Source organism: Priapulus caudatus, unplaced genomic scaffold (assembly GCF_000485595.1).
Source record: "Priapulus caudatus unplaced genomic scaffold, Priapulus_caudatus-5.0.1 Scaffold149, whole genome shotgun sequence".
NCBI lineage: Eukaryota > Metazoa > Priapulida > Priapulimorpha > Priapulimorphida > Priapulidae > Priapulus > Priapulus caudatus.
The window spans coordinates 217051-231814 of record NW_014577210.1 but is presented as its reverse complement, the minus strand read 5'-3'; the positions used below and the strand labels follow the sequence as shown (position 1 = coordinate 231814).

The window sequence follows — 14764 nt, the reverse complement described above, 5'->3', positions numbered from 1 at the left end:
CAGCGGGTACCCGCAGCTAGTAATATATATATCAGAAGTAGATAATAGGGAAATTATTAGGGATAATAGGGAATGCCCTATTATCTACTCCTGATATATATATTACTAGCTGCGGGTACCCGCTGCGCTGGGTAAAATCGTGCTACTAATTCATACTACTATACTAATAAATGGGACACAGTAGAACATTGGGTAAAACATCGACAATGACATTGCAACCCAATATCAATATTTAGAAATCAGGTCTAATAGATAATAAGCATGGGGAAAACTGTTACGGTATGACATTTATATGACAGCACAACCGAACTTAGAAACACCTGAGACATAATATTAATAGTAATATGGCTCATAGGGTCTATGTCCCCCAGTATACCGGAACGTACCTGGTGGCTATTTGATATGGTTAGGGTTAGGCGTTTGGGCTTGGGTTACGGGAGTAGGCGTAGGCGCACCAGTTAGTGGAGTAGGCGAGTACGCGTCGCGCATATTAGATAGTACCACGGTACGTTCCGGTATACCCCACCGTACCAGGGTACGTCCCGCAGTATCCCGGGGGTGGGGGGGGGCGGCACAGACCCTCTCAGCAGTAATATGGAGTAAATGCGACAAAAGCTATTGTTATATAACAGCATGTACGAATAGGTGGACTTTTCGTTTCAAAGACTCTAGATAAACAATGTTTTTCGTGTTATTCTCTGGTGCAAATATGTAGAGATTCGTGGCGTATCGAACTGTTAAGCTCCCCACGTACAGCTATCCATTGTGAGATCGTACGCCGAATAAAAGAAATTGCATATATAGTATAGATAGAGACAGGCCAGCGAGTGGGGTCTGTGTCACTGGATTTGTGTAGTGAATGCTTGGCGGTGCGTGAACCATGCACATGGAAATTAAAAATTTTTGTATTGAATCCAGAAAATGCATAGCTTGTGAATGGTACAATGCATTCTCAGATCGTAGCATCTGAACCGAAACTGTGAACTGAGAGTGAGTAGTACCTCTGAACTGGTCGTGGTTATGCTCTGTTTTAGTTTCGATTTCGGTTTCGGTTTCACAATACCAGCAGCTGATGCAGAGTCATGAGGTGAGGGCAAGAAAATCAATAGGCATAGGCTGTGCTGACATTGTGTGAAGATTGCCGAATTGAGGGGTTTTTCACGGATTTTCGCGCGAGTTTGACGGTTAGACAGGTTTTTTCAGCTACGGAACACAGCGCCGGGGTACTAAGAATGGCCCTGTGAAAAATTGGCATCCATATCGCTTGAGGCGTTTGCCCGCCTTATAGGAAGATACATAGATAGGTAGATACATGACGATCAAATATATATTAGATATATTATATATATATATATTATTATAGTATTATTATATTCCTGAACAGCAAACAAAAAGAGATAAAGAAGAAACGAGCGCGAATATTGCTGTGTAGAGCATATAATAATAGAGGTACTCGTTATTTTTAAAATCGGTCTCTCTCATAATATAACTTTTATTCGATAATCTAGGCATATATCATGTAAAATAACAAATTGTATCATATATATATATATACTATATTATATATATATATATATATATATGTATATTCCTGAAACATAAAACCACATTGGCAGAACAGCAAACAATTATTCATTTGGCATTGTCGTGTAACATGTTCTTCTTTGGGCCTTTCATCGATCACCTGGTATAGGCTCGCTGACCAGTGTTCACGTGTACTAAGCTGTTCCAGCCAACTAAAAGACAGTAAATGGCGATAACATTGAAGCACAACTAGCAAAGAACGATAGTTTCGCCAGGTCGTGTTCGTTAGTTAGGCCGTCTAAGTACTTTCGAGTAATTGATGCCTTCAAATCTGTAAATTTTGACTAGCAGATGAGAACAGCCACGAAAAAATGGCAGCCTTGAGATGGCAGGCCAGGTATGGTTTTTCCCAGTTGGCCTATACCTACTCCATTTTCGCCTACAGCATAAATTCCCAGTTGGCCTAACCATTTCGGTACGATCCAAATTGCGTTTTTACGCTTCAAAATCTACCGTTCCCATTTCGTCTCTACGATCGGGTTTTGTTGACTAAATAATCATGTATTAAATAATAAATGTGGTGTATGCATGGACATACATAGACTAGCAGTAACCAGAGAGAAACATAGGATACAAATAATGAGAACACAACATTGAACAATAATAGAAATTACGGTGTTAGCTAGCAAATGGGAGTAGGCCGAAATGGGAATATTGTCGATTCTGAGAGTAGACCGAAATTGGAGGTAAGGCCAGCTGGGATGTTACCGGCAGTATGTACCTCTCGTTGCTATTGCCGACCACTGGCTATGCGAATGCAGGATGTCGTGAAGCTTATGCGGCATCGTCGAATGCTTTGCTAGGGTTGTTTGTGCTGGTAGACAGCACGAGATCGTTCCAGGCTTTTGTAGATGGTTGTAGGGCTCGACGCCGAATCCGTGTATCCTGCTCGCCCTGCTCGATGATGGCAGTGCTTACTGCTCGACAGGTCCCTGGAAACAAACGGGTCGCATACACTGGCATGGAACGACGCGGACAGCACACCCTTTGGAGGACAGCATGGTATGGCGACAATGGCGACAGCATCTCTAGGCAAAAGACTTTTCCGAATGCATCCCAAGGTTGGAAGTGGCATTCGATGACTGATGATTATGATGATTTGATGATGATTGATATATTTTTGACACGCACTAGCTCGATCCAGGGAATGCTGCAATGCGTGGAGTGCGTGGGGTTAACAACACCGACCGGTGATGACGGGTATTACAGTCGGGGCGCGCTCTAGCTCACCAGGCAGGAGTCCATTGTACGCATGTTAGTGCCTTCCAAGTGTTCAGGCGGGAATGACACTACAATCCTCTTTAAGATAATGGTAGAGCCAATGCGATTAAACGGAGGTTGAAACATTCTCATTAAGGTCCCCCGTGATGGCTCCTTTGCGTTTTTCGATGTTTGCTTACTTCTGCGGTTGGCTTCAAAATGCTTATATGGTTCACAATGCCCCCATCCTCTCCCTCGGCCGCGTTCATTCAGCAACAGTGGAAGCGTTCGGTCAGTGCGCTTAGTAGCTTTAGAGGTGTTTTCGCCATCGATTGCGGTGACTGTGAATGTATCGGGCTGGTGGCGCGTGGTAGATCGTACGATCGGACTCACACGCATAGGACGCAGTACTGCCTTGCTGTGGTTCTGCCCGAACCAGAACGTTGTTCCAGGCGGACCGGTCACGGAGGAGCGCCTCGGCCTCGGCGCGGTTGTATCCATCGGTCTTCAAAACCACGGTCGCTCGTCGTGGTCGGTCCACCTCCGCGTTGGTTCTCCCGCTGCCTCTTCGATTCTCCTCTTCCTGCCTCGGAGCACCGTCTGCTCTCGCCATTCCCAGTGTTGTAGCTGATGCTCGAGGTGGTCGCACAGCGTAACACGAATGAAAATCTGATGGGCGCGTCGGATCGCTTTTATCTCTATAGCTGCCTGCACCCATTGTGTGAATTTAGCACTCGCGCTTTCCCACCTGCTCTAATCTTCCTGTGAGTATTTGCACAGTGGTGTTCATGCTGTGCAATTGTATGTTGCAGAGGAGCATTTGAATGGCATTCAAGTGGAATTATTTGTTGATAGAGAAAACATAAACATTAATACGTTGTTAGTTAATTCATTTCATGTTTATTTACCATCATTTTATTGGTGAAACTTTCTAAGTGCCTGTGCTTCTAATAATATCACTACTATTAGAGTATTGCTTCTAGTGAAATATAAAGTAAAGTGACAATTCATAAACCTAGTAAATGAAAAATATACATGTATCTATCATATTCAATACCAAAAACCTTTACATTCCTTCTCATAGATAGCACACATATTTCTAGATCAAATGTGCAACCCAACAGAGTAAGGTTATATTCCCTGCCCTACTCTCTTGGGTTGCATTGATTTAGCTAACGTATTACCAGTAGCTTTTGGAGGAAGTGTCTCTAAATTCACAATTACACACACAAACGTGTAATGTGGGGGGACTAATTACAGGAGCAACCTGTGCTCCCATTTCATAATTGATAATTATATTCCCAGGATTATAAGACTATTTTTGCTTAGCTAGACTAGAATTTATTTTGTATAATTTCTGAAAGAAATAGAGCTTATGCGATAATCAAAAGCTACCATACTATATACCCTGAGCAGATAAAAAGCTGACTTTGTTGAGACATGCCTGGTTGAACCAACGCGGTTGTGTTTTTTTATACTGTTTAATATATCTACTACGCAATAAAAGGTTTACATGTTATTTATAGGGATTGGTGGAGTTTTTCCCATCGCTGATACTCAGCCGAACACATTCCCCACCGATCAGCAGTGCATACGAGATGGATCTATAGATAAGCAGACATCATTATTAGAGCGGCTTGTTGGTGATGGCTTCTTCTGGGCTGTGCCAAAAAATAGACGAACTGTCGAGAGACGAATGACAAGACGAATGGGATATCAGAAACTGATCAACTCACGACATGATCTGGTCACATGCCTCCATTGTGGGCATTACCACCAGGCTAAAACGATTTGTGGTAATGTAGAAATTTGCTCGGGCCAGTTACTAGCTTTAGGAACGTATGCATAAATGCGGTAAGAATAATACAATAGCATAGCGTGGGTTTAATAAATGGTGTGTGTATCCAACTCGTGTTACTCTGATAGTTAATTCCCCAAAACCACATCATGAGACTTTATTTACGGACAATGTTGTGCAAACGTGCAAGGTGCAGTGTTGTGCATGCAGTAAGTAAAATGGTGACTTGTAGATGTGGTGTTACACTCCAATTTCACATGTGCATCTACGCAATATACATATATGTTATAGGTAACTGTTATGCCAAAGTACAAGCAGAGACGAAGGTGATCATGGATGCAATGCAGATAGAGAAATGGGAAGACAGAGTGAAACACTCGGATAAAGATGTCACAGTATTGTAAGTAGTGGTTGCACATACGCGTTGTTTGTGATGTCTTCAACCTAGAGAAAGAAGAAAGAGGTACTTTCAGTATTCAAGCTATTGGGTCATAATTAGGGCTGTAACGATACACAAGCCTCTCGATTTGATCCGGTTCTCGATATTAGCCTCTCGATTCGATTCTTTCGATTCGATTCACAAAATATTGAAATGTTATCTTATTTTTTATATTTTTATTATTTTGCAATAATAAATTATTCGAAATTGCCAATGAATACTAAATGGTGAATAGACTAGAGAGTCTAGAGAGTATATATAGTTATATAAACTGCACAGTCGCTGAGTAACATTGGTGAGTAACACCAGAGCATATAAATTGCCATTACTCACCAGTGATGTATATTGTCTGGTAACACTCCACAGTATATAGCGTAGTGCCGCCATCTATTGGAGGAAAAAAGTGGAATCGAAAATACGGGGAAAAATATCGAGGATCGGATCGAGGGAAGAGAATCTCGATCGCATTCGCATTTCGGTGGATCGTTACAGCCCTAGTCATATAGTGAAATTGCATGCCACATGTGCTAAGTGCATTATCTGAATGTCGTTTCTCGGCATGCAGATTTGACATATTTTATTTCATGGCGAGGTGGTGCAGTGAGCATGAGGTCATTAGACTCATTACTGATGATGACTGTATTTTAATTTCTAGTGATAAGGTAAAATGCATTTTTTAATAGTGCCTTTCCCTGCACTCTGTGGTTGAACCTATAGTTTGGCAAATTTGTGACAGAGTAACCTCCCTCATAGATCTATTATAAGGGACCATGTCATTCGGTTTTGGGTGCTAAAGAAACAGGTTGTGTCGTGTCATGCTCCCTGAATTTCTATACACTCATTCGCATGTGATGTTGCTACTGAACTGAGCAATCAATATCTTGCACATGTTTATATGTCTAGCTACTCTGATGTTAGCTGGCAGTATCGCTGAGAGGGTCTATGTCTCCCTGGGTACTGCCGGAACGTACCCTGGTAACTATCTACCTCGCCTACCGTACCTCGCCTACTCACTAACGAGTCTATAGGGGTCGCCTACTTCCTAACCCTAACCCTAACCCTAACCATATCAGATAGTTACCAGGGTACGTTCCTGCAGTACCCAGGGAGACATAGACCTTATGAGCGTTTAGTATCATAGATGCCTTTTGCCTCTTTTAGGTACGAGCGGTGAAGAGTTGGAGAGAAAGACAAACACTACTATGAAGGGAAAAGAATTGTGGAACTTCACAAGAAACGTCCAAGCTGGTGGCACAATAATCTCTTAATTAAGTCACACACATCATCTTAGATTTCTAGGTGTCGCGTCGCAAGATAGCATGTGACATCTAAGATGAGATGTCTTGCGCAGAATGCTCATCAATCCATTGTGTTCCATGAGCATTTATTAGTGTGAATCTTTGATGCTAAGACCATTGCAGTGGCCTAGTTAATGTGATAGTTGGAATTTAAACTGAGTAGTACGACTGAGCAGTAATTCCGTTGTTGGGAATTGCTTGTAATACATGAGTGAAGTAGGAATTTTCTTGTTATTTGTACTATGAAAACTAGAAATGATACTGACAGTCCGAATGAAAAACTCCAATTCATGGCATCATGCATATATGTTCTTTGTGGCCGATGTTGTAATAATATACCTCTTAGTGGGTGTCTATTTACTGTTCGAAACAACTAAATATATCTAGTTTTCTATATATCTAGTTGGGTCTATACTAATATTTTGTATTATATACTGCATAATTTAAAATTTGTGCCAATTTAATAACAGCAAAAATTGTGGCGACAGTTGCACACTTGCTGTGAGAAAATGTGGCATCTGAGAAATATCTCATTAATTGAAACAATTAAACCCAATCTAAAAGAGGAACTAGCCAGAGCGTAGAAATTTTCATTATTTTAAATGGTGTTTCTCTGTGGTAAATATATTTCATTCCAACTAATCCAGGCCATTATATCATGTTAAAATAGCAAAATAAAATCGCTATCTAAAACAAACAAAAAGATTAAGAAGAACCAACCAGAATATTCTGTTGCAAACGCACAGAGATATCTTTAATTTTGAAACGGATATTTCTCTTTGGTAAATATATTTCATTTCCGAATATGTATGCATATATAATGGTTAAAATAACAAAATCTGTTATATTTATATATATATATATCAGAAGCAGATAATAGGGAAATTATTATGGGATAATAGGGAATTCCCCAATATCTACTCCTGATATATATATATACTAGCTGCGGGTACCCGCTGCGCTGGGTAAAATCGTGCTACTAATTCATACTACTATACTAATAAATGGGACACGTAGAACATTAGGGTAAAACATCGACAATGACATTGCACCCAATATCAATATTTAGAAATCGGTCTAATAAGATAATAAGCATGGGGAAAAACTGTTACGTATGACATTTATATGACAGCACAACCCAACTTAGAACACCTGAGACATAATATTAATAGTAATATGGCTCATAGGGTCTATGTCCCCCAGGTATACCGGAACGTACCCTGGTGGCTATTTGATATGGTTAGGGTTAGGGTTTGGGTTGGGGTTAGGGAGTAGGCGTAGGCCGACCGGTTAGTGGAGTAGGCGAGGTACGGTCCGGCATATTAGATAGTACCAGGGTACGTTCCGGTATACCCCACCGTACCCAGGGTACGTTCCCGCAGTATCCCGGGGGTGGGGGGGGGCACAGACCCTCTCAGCAGTAATATGGAGTAAATGACAAAAAGCTATTGTTATATAACAGCATGTACGAATGGGTTGGACTTTTCGTTTCAAAGACTCTCTAGATAAACAATGTTTGTTCGTGTTATTCTCTGGTGCAAATATGTAGAGATTCGTGGGCGTCTATCGCAACTGTTAGCTCCCCAAGTACAGCTATCCATTTGTGAGATTCGTACGCCGAATAAAAGAAATTGCATATATAGTATAGATAGAGACAGGCCAGCGAGTGGGGTCTGTGTCCACTGGATATTGTGTAGTGAATGCTTGGCGTGCAACCATGCACATTGAAATTAAGAATTTTTGTATTGAATCAGAAATGCATAGCTTGTGAAATGGTACAATGCATTCTCAGATGCGCTAGCATCTGAACCGAACTGTGAACTGAGAGTGAGTAGTACCTCTGAATGGCCGTGGTTATGCTCTGTTTTAGTTTCAATTTCGGTTTTCGGTTCACAATACCAGCAGTGATGAGATCATGAGGTGAGGGCAAGAAAATCAATAGGCATAGGGTGTGGCTGACATTGTGTGAAGATTGCCGAATTGAGGGGTTTTTCACGGATTTTCGCGCGAGTTTGACGGGTTAGACAGGTTTTTTCAGTACGCTACGCAACCACGGCGGGTATAAGAGAGCTGACCCTGTGAATTTGCATCAGTATCCGCAATGGAGCGCGTTTGGCCGCTCTTATAGGGAAGATACATAGATAGGTACATACATGACGATCAAATATATATTAGATATATATATATATATATATATATATATATTCCTGAAACAAACAAAAAGAGAGAAAAGAAGAAACAGCCAGAATATTGTGTGTAGAGCATATAGAGGTACTCTTTATTTTAAAATAGTCTCTCTCTATAAATATATTTCATTTCCGAATAATCTAGGCATATATCATGTTAAAATAACCAAATTTGTTCATATATATATATATATATATATGTATATTCCTGAAACATAAAACCACACCTGGAAGAACAGAACAATTCTCATTTGCATTGTCGTGTAACATGGTCTTCATTCTGGCTTTTCATCGATCACCTGGTATAGGCTCCTGGCCAGTGTCATGTGTACTTATAAGCTGTTTTCCAGCCTACCTAAAAGACAGTAAATGGCGATAACATTGAGCACACTAGCAAAGACGATAGTTTCGCAGTCGTGTTCTTAGTTAGGCCGTCTCAAGTACTTTCAGTAATTGATGCTTCAAATCTGTAAATTATTGACTAGCAGCTGAGAACAGCACGAAAAATGGCAGCTTGAAGATGGCAGGCAGGGTATGGTTTATTCCCAGTTGGCCTATACCTACTCCCATTTCGCCTACAGCAAAATTCCCAGTTGGCCTAGACCCATTTCGCGTACTCCAAATTGGTTTACGCTCAAAATCTACCCCATTCCCATTTCGTCTACGATCGGTTTGTTGACTAAATAATCATTTATAAATAATAAAATGTGGTTATGATTGGCATACATAGACTACAGGAACCAGAGAAGAAAACATAGGTACAAATAATGAGAACACAACTTGACAAAAATAGAAAATACGGTAGCATAGAAATGGGAGTAGGCGAAATGGGAATATTGTCGATTCTGAGAGTAGACGAAATTGGAGTAGGCCAGCTGGGATGTTACCGGCAGTATGTACCTCTCGTGCTATGCCCGACCACTGGCTATGCGAATGCAGGATGCTGAAGCATTATGGGCAATTCGTCCGAATGCTTTGCTAGAGTGTTGTGCTGGTAGAACAGCACGAGATCGTTCAGGCTTTTGTAGATGTTGTAGGGCTCAGCGAATCCGTATCCCTGCTCGCCCTGCTCGATGATGCAGTGCTTGACTGTCGCAGGTCCCCTGGAAACAAACGCGTCGATACACGGCATGGAACGACGCGACAGCACACCCTGGAGACAGCATGAGTAGACAATGCGAGCATCTCTGGCAAAAACTTTTCCAATGCCATCGCCAAGGTTGGAAGTGGCATTGATGACGATGATTATGATGATGATGATGATGATAATTTTGTTGGACACGCACTAGCTGATCCAGGAATGTGCCAATGGTGGAGTGGTGGGGTAACAACCACCGGTGATGAGGTATTACAGGGGCGCACTCTAAGCTCACCCGGCAGGGTCCAGTTGAGAATGTTAGTGATTCCAAGTGTTCAGGCCTGTAATGGACACTAAATTCGTTAAATAATCGTAAGCAATCGGATTAAACGGACGTTCGGAATTCTCATAAGTGACTCCTTTGCGTTTTTTCATTTGTTTTCTGGTTGGCTCAAATGCTAATATGGCTCAAATGCCCCCTCTCTCCCTCCCGCCGTTCATCCGCCAACGTGGAAGCGTTGGTCAGTGGGTATAGTTTAACGTGTTTTCAATGAGGGTGTGATGGTATTGGCGTTGTAGATCGTACGATCGACTCACACGATGGACAGGCAGTACTGCTGCTGCTGGTTCTGCCGAACCAAGAACGTTCCAGGCGGCCGGTCACGGAGGATCCGCTCGGCCTCGGCGCGTTGTATCACTCGGTCTTCAAACCACGTCGCTTCGTCGTGGTGCGGTAAGGTTCTTCCTCCCGCTGCCTCTTCGTTCTCCTCTTCCTCCTCGGCGTCTGCTCTCGCTTCCCAGTCTGTAGATGTGCTCGATGTCGCACAGCTGTAACACGAATCGAAAACTGACTGACGCTCGGTCGCTTTTATCTCCTATAGCTGCCTGCACCTTCTGACATTCGTTCTCGTGACCTTTGTTTCAATAGGGTTGAAACGCTAGCTGTTATTCGCGTCGGCAGGGGTAAAGGAAAGTGTGTGTAGATCGATATATACACCGTCGTACATATGCCAACGCCGTTATTCAAAATAACAATTACATTACACGTGAAAAAATAAATCGAACGAAATTTGAATTCGTTGCCGATTCTGATTGGCCGCCTACGTATCAGCGAGCTTGCACAAGCTCGTTCTCACCTATAGTCTTCGTCAGCCAGTATTGACGCCCGCTGCAGCCAGCGCTCTAGCGTCCTGTTAGACACACCAAGCAGCTTCAATGATCTACGCGAAAAGAAATGTAACGACGGATCGGTATTAGTGGTCGTGATGAAGAATGTCTAGCCAGACATTAGCCGACGCTAACCCATTAATCTCGATCCGGATTACCACCAAAATCTAATCGATTGGTTGTTGGCACAAGACCCGTTCAGAAAATTTCATCAAAATCCGTCCGTAACTTTTTGAGATATCCTGTTGACAGACAAACCAACAAACAAACTAACAGGGGCGAAAACACAATCTCCTTGGCGGAGGTAATAAAACCGAACCCCTTTGCTTCTGCTTAGCTCTGTGTACAGTACAGTCTTCCTTCTCTGCACAGCGGAGAAACCTTTAGCCGCCTTTTCTAACGGACATGGCGATAGGAAGAAGCGCGAGACGCGCCTAAAGAACGTCTGCATATGCATCTTCTCTGCACCCGTTCTGCCTCTTCCACAACCGAGAGCGTATATATGCTTCATTCCTAAACTCATTTTATATTTTAAATAATTGTACGTATAACTAATCACACCATCAATTAATTATTGTATAAATTTTTAAATAAATTTGCATATTTGCGTAAATCACGGAGGAAAAAGAACGGTGCCCGTGTGAGGTGCTCGGTGGTTTTGTGCAGTAACCGGCAACATGTCAACATGTGAAATCTGCGCTTTGACTATCGCAGGCGTTACAATTATCTGCACAGAACCTCTTCAACACACGAGAAAAAATCTCCGGATTAGTCTGTATTCGCGGTGCAACACGCTGGGCGTCGCCATTTTTAAAACGAAGTGCCGTTATATCGCGGGTATAACTATAAGCATCGCGCATGCACCGCGCTCGCTCGCTCTCCTCCCACTTACTCCGAGAACTCCATCATGCGCTTATGCAGTTCTATCACGCGAGGCTTCATGGAGTTCATGGCGCGGTCAAGGTCGTGGTACTGACCGCCGTCCGTCGCTAGTTCTGCAGACAGCTCGTCGGCGCGCGATCTGATCTCTGATAGCCTCCGCATCAGGGTCGTGTGTGCCATGGTGACCCTGCGAGGTAATACCGTCAGTCATCAGATGTGGATGGCTGGGTGGGGTAGGAGGGGGGGGGCATGGCGTGCCGAGAGCGAAGCTACGTTTTTGACGCTGTTGTATCATATATATGTGCGTGCGTGTGTGTGTGCGTGCGTGTGTATGTGCGTGTGTGCGTGCGTGCGTGCGTGCGTGCGTGTGCGTGCGTGTGTGTGTACGATAGCGAATGTAAAATTTTACTACTCACAGGCTCACACTGCTGCTCAACATTCTCTTTATAGTAAGTGGTAAACTCTACTCCAGGCGGGAATAGCGTTAGCGCTATAGGCATGCATAGCTAGGCATTAGCGCTATGCTTATAGTGGCTGTAACAACTTCACGTGGAAGGCTCGGGAAATATCTTGAAGTATTGAGTAGTTGGGTATATGAAATTATGGGCACCTGGTCTGCTCAGTTGCGTTGTCGAAACCGGATGTTTGCTTCCTGAGTGTGCTACTCTGCTCCTCAAAAAATGTGATCGTTGGTACAAACGCGTGCGCTAGAATGCAAAACAATTGTTATATAGCGTTGTTGTTAGTTACTATGCGCCTGCATCTGCTTCTTCTGCGCGTTTGTCTGGCTTGTGTTTTCAGGTTAAAATTAATCGATGCTTTTACGTCACAGAACTTATGGCGGTGGGTCCGTTTGCCGGTATCTGTTTACTGTTTCCTTTATTCGAGCTTGCCCGAACATGCGAGCGAGCGTACGTACAGCCAACTCTAACGCCTGGCGTCTTCACACTCAACTGAACAGCTTCTCTGATTCACTACCACAGTTCCCTCTCCATCCGCACCAGCAATGTTGTTCTACTTCACCCTTACCTCGGCTCATAGGGTCTATATGTCCCCCAGGATACTGCCGGAACGTACCCTGGGGGACATAGCCCCTCTCAGCCTTACCTCGTCTCCCGTTTGTCCCTCCCTATTCCCTATCTCATCTCCTCTCCTATCTATGTCCTCTATATCTCTATCTATCTCTTCTCCACCCTTCGCAATTCTCATATTCTGTATACTGCACTTCGCTATCCTCATATCTCCTTAGCTTTCTCTACCCCAGTTTCCCCTCATCCATGTACAGATAGTCTATCTATGATCTCATTTCTATGCGCTCCCATTGATTCCCGTCGCTCACCTAATCCTTGGACCTATATATACACCCCTCCGCTAACAGTTCATGCATGCATTTACAGATAGCCTATCTATGGTGAGAATCATCTTATTTCTATGCGTTCCCACACATTCCCTACGCTTATTTCATCCATGGACCTCATCTTTCCTCCGTTACCAGTTTATGTATGCATCTAGAGATAACCAATCTACGATCTTATTTCTACGTGCGCAATTCATGTGAGATCTCACCCGCCTGCTTTTTCAGCTGCATCTGTGTAGCTAGAGCGGCCTGCTCGTCCTGGTAGCGGCTGTACTGCAGTGACAGCTTCATGTGCTCCTTATTGACGCATAGCAATCGCTGCTTCAGGACATCCTTGTCTCCCTGCTCGTCCGCATCCTGCGAGGCAACGCTCGACTTTGCAAACTTAAATGGCTTCACCGTCGTACCGCTTTCTTGCTCACCTCTGCTTTCAGTCGTGGCGACGTTTTTGGTAAGAGGCGAGAATTCAACGTATTTGGGCCGTACGAATTTACGTAATCACAGTGCACCCAATTACACGTGTATGGCTAGTGATCTTTATGAAAAATTGGTAAGTATGAATATACGCGAGTAATGAATATGCGCAGTTAAAGCACATAATTATTTGACCATTTTACACCGACTTGTGTTTCAGTTTTTAGAACCAGTTTTTGCATTCGATGAATCTGGTTCTAGTTTCGATATAGACGAGCGACTACGGACGATTTTTGATCGGCGGCCGTCGTGCGACGATCGTACGACCGAAAATCGCCGACGATCTGCCCACTGCGACGCCACCACTAATCGTAGCTTACATATGTAGCAGCGAATAGAGTCTCGTACTCACCCCGTTAGCATAGCGCGACATCGGATACAACAGTCTTGTGTCCACCCGGCTATTACATACTTCCAGAGACGTCTCCTCGAAGTGATGCACAAGTGTCAGGACGCTTTCAAAGCGCAGTGAATTCTCTGTGGGTCTCTGGCCGCGTGGAGTAAAACTAAACATACCTTCGTCGTAATATATTTTAATCAACCTCGTGCTGCTTCCTTTCCTGCAGTGACAGAAGTTGCAGTTAGTGTGGCTTCGCTGCTAGACTAACCAATATACAGTTATCGTTAGATCTGTGGCTTCCCTACCTGTTGCATCTCTGCTGCATTTAAGCACTAACGTTGCTCAGTGATCCCTCGCAACGCCCCGCCCCGATGTTGTACCTTGGAGTAATTATTCTGACTGATTACTCCAAGGTTACTGATTACTCTCCAAACTTACTGATTATACTCCAATTCAGAATGATTACTCCAAGGTTGTACCCAACACGCGTAAACGCAGTTACCTGACGGCAAGTGCAAAATCTCCTACGCTGTTCGTGGCATTCCTGACAAGAAAGGTCCCATCTACAGTATTCTTTAGGCTTCCACGAGTATCATCCCTGCATGTAGTAAACACAGTTACTTCCGCCATCTCTCTCTCTCTCTCTCTCTCTCTCTCTCTCTCTCTCTCTCTCTCTCTCTCTCTCTCTCTCTCTCTCTCTCTCTCTCTCTCTCTCTCTCTCTCTCTCTCTCTCTCTCTCTCTCTCTTCTCTTCTCTCTCTCTCTCTCTCTCTCTCTCTCTCTCGCTCCCTCTCATTCTTTCCCTCTCTCGTTCGCTCGTTTCTTTAATCCTCGGCATAGCCAACCCCCCTATTCATTCTCGTGACGTCTGCTTACTTTGAAATGTCGCCCCAATACCACTCGACGGCTTGCAAGAGATCGGTGTTTCTACAGAGCAGCACCTCGTCTGTGCTGTTCCAACT

General features: G+C 43.5%; 2 protein-coding genes across 3 annotated transcripts in view; one reads left to right on the top strand and one right to left on the bottom strand.

The window, feature by feature from the left end:
- The window catches only part of LOC106806231 (39S ribosomal protein L32, mitochondrial-like), a 14589-nt gene extending 8052 nt beyond the window's left edge, over positions 1–6537 (top strand). Inside the window, exons 2-4 of the mRNA XM_014808100.1 lie at positions 4311–4580; positions 4874–4982; positions 6183–6537. Coding sequence (XP_014663586.1) covers positions 4311–4580; positions 4874–4982; positions 6183–6195 — 392 coding nt within the window. The 3' untranslated portion in view covers positions 6196–6537. The remainder of the gene's footprint in view (positions 1–4310; positions 4581–4873; positions 4983–6182) is intronic.
- Positions 6538–8569: 2032 nt separating this feature from the next.
- The window catches only part of LOC106806243 (phosphatidylinositol 3-kinase regulatory subunit gamma-like), an 8151-nt gene continuing 1956 nt past the window's right edge, over positions 8570–14764 (bottom strand). For both annotated transcript variants that reach the window (XM_014808116.1, XM_014808117.1), the window contains 10 exons: positions 14679–14764; positions 14306–14401; positions 13816–14023; positions 13199–13346; positions 12243–12339; positions 11643–11819; positions 10720–10803; positions 10181–10411; positions 9406–9608; positions 8570–8860 (listed from right to left, as the gene is read on the bottom strand). The exon at positions 14679–14764 is cut by the window's right edge. In XM_014808116.1, coding sequence (XP_014663602.1) covers positions 9431–9608; positions 10181–10411; positions 10720–10803; positions 11643–11819; positions 12243–12339; positions 13199–13346; positions 13816–14023; positions 14306–14401; positions 14679–14764 — 1305 coding nt within the window. In that variant the 3' untranslated portion in view covers positions 8570–8860; positions 9406–9430. The remainder of the gene's footprint in view (positions 8861–9405; positions 9609–10180; positions 10412–10719; positions 10804–11642; positions 11820–12242; positions 12340–13198; positions 13347–13815; positions 14024–14305; positions 14402–14678) is intronic.